This window comes from Nyctereutes procyonoides, unplaced genomic scaffold, assembly GCF_905146905.1.
Source record: "Nyctereutes procyonoides isolate TBG_1078 unplaced genomic scaffold, NYPRO_anot_genome, whole genome shotgun sequence".
NCBI classification, from domain to species: Eukaryota; Metazoa; Chordata; class Mammalia; order Carnivora; family Canidae; genus Nyctereutes; species Nyctereutes procyonoides.
The window spans coordinates 37,546,138-37,556,691 of record NW_026575020.1 but is presented as its reverse complement, the minus strand read 5'-3'; the positions used below and the strand labels follow the sequence as shown (position 1 = coordinate 37,556,691).

Below are 10,554 nucleotides of genomic sequence, written 5' to 3'. Positions count from 1 at the left end.
GTGCGGACAGGGAGGAGCTGCAGCAGGAAGGAGACCTGGTGGTTTGGTCCCTTCTGGCCTGTCCACAGCCACTGAAGCTTCCTGCCACTTCTGAGCTAATTAAAGGCCAGGGTGACTTGCCTTTCTCAGAACTTGGCTAAGTTGCTGGCTCCCCATAACTTGAGAGTGTCAGGGCAGAAAGTGAGGGCTTAGTTAGGCATGGAGACACTTGCAGCCTGGGGCTTGAGAGAAGTTGGGAACAAAGTCAGCACCCCTAGGTCAGGCCGTATACCCACTTCCTTCTTTCAACCACAGGCCCATTTATAGCCGAGGAATGGAGGTGCAGACAGTTATTTGTCTCAGGCTGGCTGCTGGGAAGGTCCAGCAGTTGGAACTTGTGCACTGAGACGGCTTAGTAGGTGTGAGACTGGCAAGAAATCTCCTTTCTGGGTCTGTTTCCTCCTCCGGGAACCTGAACAATGAAGGTGGTAATGACTGATGACAGCCAGGACAGGGAGGACCCTGGCCACTTACATCTTCCCCCATTCCCGGATATCAACCCACACATGTGGCTTTCTTCTGATGCTGACAGAAAGATAAACAAACAAAACCCAATGTGCCGTAACAACCAAAAACTGCAACATTTAATTTTTCCCCCCAAACCAAGACACTGACACTAGGCTGATTTCCACTTACAATGTGAATTTCTACAACGGAAGCCAGGACAGAGATATAAACACAGCCCTCTAAATAAGAGTGGTGGTGGTGGCAACATTCTATTAGAAATGAGGGTTTTTTTTTTTTAAAGGCCAAAAAAAAAAAAAAAAAAACAAAAACAAACCCAAAGGTACCCCCACCCCCACCCATTTCCCAGTTCAACTCCCTAAGAGAGAGGAGAACATGGCAGATCTCCATCCCGATAGATCACACCATACGGTCAGTTTGGGGTGACCAGGAAAAAAAAAAGTAACCTAAAAATATCGTAGACTTTTATTTTCTTTAAATCTCCTAGTAAAAACGTTAAACTGTCTTTCAAGAAGATTCCAAACTGGCATTGCATAGACTGATTCCTTTCCAAAAATATCTCTAATATAGTCTATCTTTCTCTATATATAGAATTTTAAGTCCAGGAGCTGTGGGAGCCTGGAGGGAATTCACTGAGCTTGAGGGGACCCAGATGTCGAAGAAGGGGATCCCACATGGGGATGAGGCTGTGAAGCTCCAGGCCTCTGGCTCCAGCTAGTGTTCATTTGGATGTGGCCAAATTCTCAGTCCAATTACCCTGGTCTGGGGCCTGGCAGGGCAGGATGCAGCAGGCTCTGTCTTCTTCTGGGGTGATGGTCGAGCCCAGACCTCGCTTAGGATGGGGCTGGGGCTCCTGATTTGGGGGACTACCCAACAGCACCAGAGCTAGCTGTTTTAAGCATGAAGCCCAGAACTCTGAGCCAGATCCCAAATATACCCTGAATGTGCTTCCCCCCTGTGCTGAAGTCATGCAGGAAGGAGAGTGCTCTCCCATCTTCTGGGGGGTCACTTCATCTGGAGACAGCACAGTCAGTTCCCCTTTTAAAGTGCCAGGTGTCTGCAGGGCAGGAAGGGACGTGCAGGGCTAACCAGAGCCTTCTCCAACCAGAGCAAATGCTCCATCCTGTCTCAGCAGGCAGCTCCTCACATTCATTTTCTGAGAGTTAGGGGATTAAAAACAACAAAGAATTCTAGAAATGCTCTGCTCCCAAGGCCAGGAGGTTCCAAGACAAAGGAACCCCCAGGACAAAGCGGGTCCCCCAGGACATAGGGAAGGGACAGCTGAAGCACTAAATGCTCCAACTCTTGCCAGCTGGAGCATAAGGCAAGGAGCCCTCCCAGCCTGGGGAGGACACCCCACTGGTGCCCATACCCCTACCAGGGAGAGAACCGGTCCCTCAATCCAGATCCTCAGCCCTGCTGGGACCCAGCCAGCAGGTAGGGCAGAGAACAGAACCACCTCCCCTCACCTGGGGGAGGAGAAGATACCAAACTGAATTTTTAAAAAAAGGGGGGGGGGGAGAAAAAAGAAAAAAAAAAGGAGAAATGTTTTTTAAAAAGAAAAAAGTTACAGGATTAGGTAAACACCAGCCTGCTGGGTTCACACAAAATGAGTGAAATTTCAGAGTGGCAGGGAAGTCTGTCCAGGGACCGGCTGGCAGCCAGAACCCACCTTCAAGCAAGTAAGGAAGACAGGACAGGGGGCGGTATAGACAGCAGAGGCCTTACTTAGTGAGAGGTGGGGGGCAGGGCCAGACTGCTCCCTGCCTCTCCCTCGCCCAGAGAGAGGGATGCTTCCAGAGGAGGGCTGAGGCTTTTCTGGCCAGGAAGCCAGCTCCAGGCTGGTCCAGTCACAGTCCACCTGCCTTTCCAGCATCAGCCCCAGCCTGGGCTAGCCGACCCTGCAGGGACAGAGAAGGGGCTTTTGCTTGCCAAGTCCAGCCCACCAGCCTGACTGCTGACCTCTGAGGGTTTGGGAGGCACCTTTTCTGGCTTCCTACAGAAAACCAGCTGCTCAGGATCCAGCCCTGAGCAGAGGAGAGCCACCATCAATGCTCAGACCATTCTCAGCAGGGGGGTCAGGCCTGAGCTGGAGCAAAGTGGGGGGGAGAGGCAGTGCCACGTTCCAGACGGGCTGCCAGGGGTAGGCACTGACCGCACAGCAAGCAGTGCCCAGAAACCCTTGTGAAGGGCTCAAGGGAAAGGCAGACAAGGGCCAGTGGGGCTGTGCTGGAGGCAAGCATGTGCAAAGTGCAGGCTGCCAGGGCAGCAGGAGAACATTCGTTGGGGTGGGAGTCTCAGTCTGGAGTGTGGATGGGTCTGAGGTCTTGGTTCCCAGGAGAAGGCCGCCAGCGGGTCCCCCAGGACACAGGGAAGGGACAGCTGAAGCACTAAAGCAGTCAGAGGGCCATGGTGGCAGGATTCAGGGGTGGACTGGCCCTCCCAAGGGCAAGGGGGCAATAGAGCAAGGCCCGGCCAGGGCATGGCTAAGCTGATGCTCCCGGAATGAGCAGGGACACAGGGCCAGGGGCCCCTTAGCCACAGGCATCCCTGCAGGTGGGTGCCGCTGCATGTCCTCGCGGAGGGGCCAAAACTGGTCTCCAGCGGGGCAGTCCTGGCCATCTTTGTCTTGTCCACCTGCTTCACGGACCTGCACCTCCTGCCCCCTAGTGGTTCAAAGGAGAATATTCACAGTGGTGCCGGGGGCCTGGTGGGCCAGGAGGGTCCCGGTATGGATGGGAGGACAATGGAATGATGCTTTGGGGCAGGAGTGGGGCTGGAGTGCATGGAGGAGGCACAGATAAGATGTGGTGCGGATGGCGATCCGAAGGGGAAGGTCCCTCGTGGAATGATGCGGGCCTGGATGCCCGCAAAGGCAGGGCCCTTCTCCAGCCTGGACACCCGCTCCTCAATGGCTTTCAATCACAACAGGCTCATAGACCCCAGAGGAGACCCTGCAGGGTAGGGGAGAAGAGAAACAGGTCAGCCTGTCCTCCTAGATGCCCTTCTGGGGCAGGCCCTTAGAACTACTGCACAAGTTGGCACTGTGAACTAACCCGCCCTGTTTCACAGAGAGGTAAATTGAGGCTCAGAGAAGTTGAGTTACTCACCTAACACAACAGAGACATTACATATGGAAGTCTGTGGGATTTCAGAGCTGCTATGAGCTGTGCCTCACCCATCCTCATGGCAACCCTGGCAGGCAAAGACTGCCTGCTGCCCCATTTGACAGATGAAGAAACTGAAGCAGAGAGGGATTACGAAGTTTGCCAAGAGGACAGAAGGCCGGGGAGCCTTACTGGCTCTTCTCTCTCCTGAAGCCAGGCCCACCCACAGGGTCACGGACATTCAGGGCTGGTGGGCAGCTCTGCTAAGACCTTGCTCCTGATTAAACTGGTTTCTTCCATCCTCTGAAATCGTTTCCTCACTGCCAGAGGGGGCTAGGGAGGGGTTTGTAAACCTCCAAGGAGGTGCCTTTTGTTTTACCATTGCCCACCTCACTGGAACAGCCCAGGAAGCCACCTGGGGACGGCAGCTGCAATTCTGAGCCTCGGCCAGCAGGTGTCAGCATAGCAGCACCAGAGGGAAGGTCGGGGACCCTGCGCAGCCCTGCCAGGTCTCCATCTTCCCCTCCCCAACCTTGATGTTAATTAAATGAGCACCTTCCTGGCCAGCCCCCGGAAACAGGGGATAAGGCTTCAGTTAGCATAGCCCTGCACATGGGGAGCTCCTCTACTCATTCACTCATTCCTTCAGTGAACCAGTAAACACGGTACAAATAAATGATCCCAAGAAGACTCTCTACAAACTGTAGTTGAAGCACCACATTGGGCCTGCCACTCCCTCATATGTAAACATCATGCAGGCACAGATCTGTGGTGCCCACTGCTGTATTCCCAGCACCTAGCTCAGTGCTTTGCTTGGTGTGTGGCTCATGCTCAATATTAACTTGATAAATGGGTCATCATCATCATTTTTAAGGGTTCCCAGATCCAGAAGGAAGGGAAAAGCAAGATCCAAAATAAAGACAGCTACAGCCTCTGCTGTGTGCCAAGCCCTGCACTAGGCACTGCCCAAGGCTACCCTTGGAACCCTCAGAACCAACACCAGGGTGCTGTCCCAGGTTTCTAGGTGAGATGTGATGGTCCAGGCCATTTGACAAATAGGAAAAATGAGGTTAAGAGAGAAGTGAGCGGTCCATGGTGACACTGTGGTGGTAAGAACTGCTATTCAAAACCAGGTGATGGGGGACACCTGGGTGGCTCAGCGGTTTAGTGCCTTCCCTCAGCCCAGGGTGTGATCCTGGAGTCCTAGGATCGAGTCTCACATTGGAATCCCTGCATGGAGCCTACTTCTCCCTCTGCCTGTCTCTTGCCCCCCCCCCCTAATAAATAAATAAAATCTTTAAAAACAAAAAGAACAAAGCCATGTGAGTGTCTATAGAGACCGTGCTCTCACCATTGTGCCCCCAGTAGCCACCCTAGTGACCCATCCCTGAGCTGTGACTCCTAGCTGTGACTCCTACCTGTTGGCCAGCTGGATGCCACTCAGCGTGGTGGATCCATCACGGCTCACGAACAGCCGGAGATTGCTGTCTGTGGGGACACAGGGAAGGATGGAGGCTGAGTGAAGCAGGAGCAGCTGGGGAAGCCCTGAAGCAGGCGGCATAGTCTCCCAGTCCTCCCCACGTGGGCAGCTCACCCTCAGTGTTGCTGCCATCTGTAAAGTCCTGGCTTTGCATGATCTTCTCCACGATGTCATCTGCGTCGATCCGAGTGTCATCCACCCAGGTCGGGTGGCTCTCCACAGAGTCCTTCTTCCGCCTGGGGTGGGGCAGGGCAGAGTCACAGCAGTCCAGCCAGTGATAGGCATGAGGATGACAGTGGTGGGCACCTACAGGACTCAGGCTGCTCTGAGGGCACCCAAGAACTCATTCCCAGGTGTGGTCATCTAGCCCTCCCCTCAGTACCCAGGGTAGGGGCCATGGCCTCGTTTTATGGATGAGGATCTAGAGACCCTGAGAAGTTACCTAACCTTAGCCTCTGAGAGGCCACACAGTGTAAACAGGGGCCCTAGGTCACTAAGTCATGTACAACAGCATTTGCCTGCCAGGCCCAGGCTGTGCCCTGTATGTGCATCCACCAGCTGAATTGTCACCAGCCAACCCTCTGAAGTGGGACCCTGCTGTTTCCATGCTATAGGTAAAGAAGCAGAAGTTCGAGGTGCCCCCAAGAAGGGTTTATTCTCCAGGACCATTGGGGAGTGGTACTTACCGAAATGAACGGTCAGACAGATGGGGCCGTGGCGGCCGTGGTGGCTTTTCAGGGGGCCGGTGCTCACGCTCACTGCCCTCAGGGGCCTCCACAGTCACACTGAGGCCACCAGAGGCACTGCTGCTGGTGGACGTATTGCGGCGGTGCGTCAAGTCTGAGAGGCTAGAGGAGCGCGAGTGTTCCGTGCTGTAGCCTGATGAGCATTTGGGGAGGCTTGTTATGGGGGCATCGGCCAGAAATGTGAAAGACCTGGGCATGGGGCCAGGCAGGCACTCACCAGAGATCTTGGACTGCTGGCTGGCATAGCTGGAGTTGCGGGAGTGGCCAGAATGGAACACCTCCTCAGGGCTGGACAGGTTCTGTTCAGGCTCCTCTGGGACCCCTGGAAAGCAGGGAGAGGGCAGGCTTACTGGCAGTGTCAGCCCTTGCCAACTGCACGTGTCCTTTCTGGGAGCTGGCGGGAGTGAGGGGTAGGGGAGGTGCACTGCGTGTTTCCCATTTAACAGACAAAAACAGAGGTCCTGCTCCCACCACAGTCACCCCGGGGGCCCAGTCCGGTTCACTCCACAAATATCTGTGAGGACCTTCTCTGCACACGGCACCCCACTGCTGCTGTAAATAGGAGATGAAGTGCCACAGGCCAGTGGGAAGGGAGAATGTTGGAAAAAAAAAAAAAAGATCCACCATTAACCACAACTGAGGTGAGTGGTACAGAGCAGGGAGCAGTGTGTATGGGGGTTTGACCTGGTCTGGGATCAGGGAAAACTTCTCTGAAGGTGGCCTTAATGGGAGGCCTTCAGGAGGCATGGGAGGGAACAAGCCACAGAAACCTTCAGAAAAACAGGTTTCCAGACAGAGGAACAGTGAAGCAAAGGCCCTGAGGCTTGGATGAGCTTAGGTCAGTGTGGCTGGAGTGAGACAATAAGGGGAATGAGGAGTGGCCAACAGTCTGGTCCCAAGTCACCCATAAGCCCAACTTCGAAACAAACTTTCTGGCACTCACCAGAAGGAGGCGCAAGAGACCCAGGTGGGATCCACTCTGGGCTCCTTGAGTGCCTGCCCACCAGGTTCTGCTCAGAGGAAGGAATAACCCATCTCATCCATGCCCCTCCTTGGAGAAGAGCCCACCAGGCCTTAGGCTGGACCCCAGGCCTGCCTGGGTCCCTACCCAAAGCCACAGGGTTTCTCAAGACAGGTGCTCTGCAGATGGGTGGTTGCAGGAGGGGAAGGGTAGAAAATCAGCTACAGAAGCATATAGGGGGCTCAAGCCCTACCCTGCCTGGGAGACCCACCCCCCAGAAGCTAAAGAGAGCAGTGGTGTTGGCATTGGGAAGTCCTTGTTTTAGCGAGCAGTCACCAGGCTGAGGCAGGCCTGAACCCCAGCTTTCAGCTGTGGGTCTTCCCTGGCTGAGTCTACAGGAAGAATGGGAGTGGAAGAAAGCTAGCCCTTGAGGTCAGTCAGGCCCTCACTGCTCCCAGCAGTCCTGGGGGCAGAATCACTCCACAAACATCCGCTGAGCCACCCAAGGCCCTGCGCCCTCTCTAATTGCTCTTGTGGTGCAAATTAGGGTAGCAGGTGCTGCCCTGCTCCCTAATCAGCTTGGGGGCAGTCTGCCTCCCAGAGGCGAGTTCACCCCCAGGGGCAGAGTACCAGGGGGCCCCTACTTTGCCATGTACAGCACCAGACATGAGGTGGCAAGGGAAGCTGGAACCTTCTCACGTAGCACCTCCTCATCCTAATCACCATGCTGTCTCCTCTGGATATTCAGACGTTTGCATTTTTTATAGCATTAGTAATCATAACAATTAAGTAGAAACCCAGAGCTGGGAAATGCACAGAGTACATACTATGTGCCAGGCATCAGCTCATTTCCAAAGCAACCCAGGTTGTAGTTACTAATGCTGACACAATTAGCCAGCGGAGGGTGCTGAGATCGGACTGGCAAAATGGCCAGGCCTGGTGACGCAAGTAGGAGAGCAAGAGCTCATGGCACATCCCTCTGCCAGGAACACTGCCCCCCACACCTCAGATTCAGCGCAAATGTCACCTTTTCAGAGGGGCTTCCTTGGTTGTTTTCAGGCAGATGCTTTCCGTGCCTGTCACAGCTCTTGTCACTCTTTAAGTCCTTGTCACTCTTTAGGTGACACTGACTTATTTCTTGTCTGACTCCTGTCTCTCCTGCAAGACGGGGCCTCCCTGCTGTGATCCCAGGGCCCAGCACTGGGAAGGGTTCAGTCATGGGCCTGATGGAAGGGCATAAACACCCTCCCACCACCTCTGTCTTCTCAGCAAGTGTCCCTCTTGGGACCTGGAGATACAGAGATGAGCCCTAGGTCACAGGGAAGGACAGGGAAGGCAGGTGGGGAACGGTACCTGAGCCAAGGATGGTGGGCCTCGCCTTGGGGGGCCGGGACCCTGTGAGGGAGTTGGTGCCATTGTTGGTCCCACCACCCTTGCGCGTCAGCTGCAGGGAGGAGTCCTGGCCTGGGATGGAGATGGACTTGGCAGTGGATGGTGGCCTGGGGAGAACAGATGGCTGTGACTGGGGTGCCCCACATTCGGGGTCAAAGACAGGGGAGCCCAAAAGCCCAGAGGAGGGAAGAGTCCCTGTGTAACACTCCCTCAGCCTGCACCACACTCACGTCTTGAAGCAGGGGTCTCCGGATAGCAGGAGCATTCCAATGGTGACCTGCACAGAGGGAGAAATCAGCCATACCACTCTGTGACCCAGGTGTTCCCCTGTGGCCCCTCTGCTGTGGCTCCAGACGGGCTGGGGCTGGACTCTGAGCCCATCTCTGCCCCTTGCTGGACCTGGTGAAGCCACCGAAATGCATTGAGCCCGTTTCCTTGGGCGGAGGATAGAATTAATCCTGACACCTCCTGGGATGGGTAGAGAGGACTGGGGGAGATGAGGCTTTGCACAGTTCAGCACCTGGCACAGAGCACAAGCAGAAAAAGCTAGCAACTCTTATTCCAGAACTGCAATTAGGAGAGGGGCCACGGTTCCTTCTCCAGCCTCTGGACCTACTCATATCATCGCAGGCAGGCGGGAGGCTCCCGGAGGCCACCTGGTGGGGAGGAGGTACACAGAGTCCAACATGTAGGGCAGAGGCTTGGTAACAAGTTTGTTGAGTGAAACAGGAAGTCGTCAGAAATTCAATGTCCACCTGGGCAGAGATTTGGGCAATGGCCCAAACAAGGCAAGGTTGGGACCCCAAATCTGGGCTGAGATAGAGCAACAGGAAAAGGGTGATGGGATAGGAAATGGGTACTCCTATCACTGACAAAAATGGAGATTACTGGGCTGAGATTTTTTTTTTTTTAATTTTATGTAAGAGAGATCGAGAAAGAATGTGCACGAGCAGGGGAGGGTAGAGGGACAGGGAGAGAGAATCTCAAGCAGACTGCACACCCAAGGTGGAGCCTGACATGGGATTCAATTCCACAACCCTGAGATCATGACTTGGGCCAAAACCAAGAGTCTAACACTTTACTGAGCCACCCAGGTGCCCTCACTCTTTTTTGATAAATAAATTCTACACCCCTGTGGAGCCTGGTGCTCCCTGAGGCTTTTTTCTTTTTTTAAATAAACTATTTCATTTGACTGTGATAGCTTATAAGTAGGTGATGGCCCCAGGGTGTACACAAGGGAAGCAAGCGCTCAGATACAGACTCAAGGGGAGTGAGGGCCCACAGACCCACAGACAGGACGTGGGGAAGCTGTCCTTGAAACTGAGGCCACCTGCGCCCCCCTCACACCTCCTGATTTGCCTAAGGATGCACAGGGCCACTGGGGTGAGAATGAAAGGCCCTAGCCCCCACCAAAACTAGCCTAGACCTTTCTGGGTACCTCTGGTTCCCTCTGCAAAGGGTCCAGGAAGTTGCAGAGCCCCTGTCCACCACCTGCAGCCTGGCTCTACTTCCGACACAACACGTTCCCATTGGGTCAACTACTCATAGAGGTGTGGTTAGGACAAGACTGTTTTCTCAGCCAAGTGGAAGGCTGGGGGAAGAGGAAGAGAGGTGTGCTGGCAGCGGCAGATGCCCAGATAGCTCTGTCCTGAGAAGCCAGAGAGTCAGCTGCCTGGAGGGAGGGAGCTGCCCCAGCCACTGGAAACCTGAATGTAGCTGGGCTCTAGAAGCAGCCACCCTCAGTTTGCCCAGGTCAAGAGATGGCAGGTTCTCCCACTCACAGATCAGGCAGCCTCATGTCACACAGGGCAATGGTTGGGAGCTGGACTGTGGAGTCAAATAGCTGGCGGTCATCTCTGCCTGTGACCCCAGGCAAATGATCTATCTAACCTCTGTGCCTCAACCCCCTCCCATGCAAAACCGGGCCCCACACCCCATAGGGCTGTTGTCAGGCATCATGAGCAGAGAGGTGGCAAGCGCTCAGGGATGTTCATCTCACCAAACCCTTACAGAGACTGCTGGGATCCACTGCTGATCCCTGATTAAAGATGGGGAAACTGAGGCCAGTGGCAGAGCCAGAGTTCTGAGGGTAGCTTCCTGACCCCAGGACCACACCTTCCCAAAGTCTGGGACAGGGACCTGTATTTTTAGCCACCCTCCAGGGGACTCTGCTGAGGAGGTCTGCCCCCGCCCTTGGTGGCGGGCCCTGGTACCTTGAGGATGGAATTGTCCTGACGAGTGTTTTTCGTGTCGTATCCCTCCAGCAGGCAGCAGCGCACCGTGGAGCCTGAGCCTGCGAATTCGGCCAGGTTCAAGTCGGCAAAGCCCAGCTGGGAAGGACAGAGGAGAATGTGGGAGGCTGCA

The 10,554-nt window shown here is 54.7% G+C and overlaps 1 protein-coding gene across 1 annotated transcript in view; it reads right to left on the bottom strand.

Moving 5' to 3' along the window:
* Positions 1-596: 596 nt before the first annotated feature.
* The window catches only part of EEIG1 (estrogen-induced osteoclastogenesis regulator 1), a 34,042-nt gene continuing 24,084 nt past the window's right edge, over positions 597-10,554 (bottom strand). Inside the window, exons 4-11 of the mRNA XM_055322225.1 lie at positions 10,404-10,520; positions 8,421-8,467; positions 8,152-8,297; positions 6,055-6,159; positions 5,778-5,970; positions 5,206-5,327; positions 5,030-5,099; positions 597-3,458 (exon numbers count right to left, since the gene is read on the bottom strand). Coding sequence (XP_055178200.1) covers positions 3,413-3,458; positions 5,030-5,099; positions 5,206-5,327; positions 5,778-5,970; positions 6,055-6,159; positions 8,152-8,297; positions 8,421-8,467; positions 10,404-10,520 — 846 coding nt within the window. The 3' untranslated portion in view covers positions 597-3,412. The remainder of the gene's footprint in view (positions 3,459-5,029; positions 5,100-5,205; positions 5,328-5,777; positions 5,971-6,054; positions 6,160-8,151; positions 8,298-8,420; positions 8,468-10,403; positions 10,521-10,554) is intronic.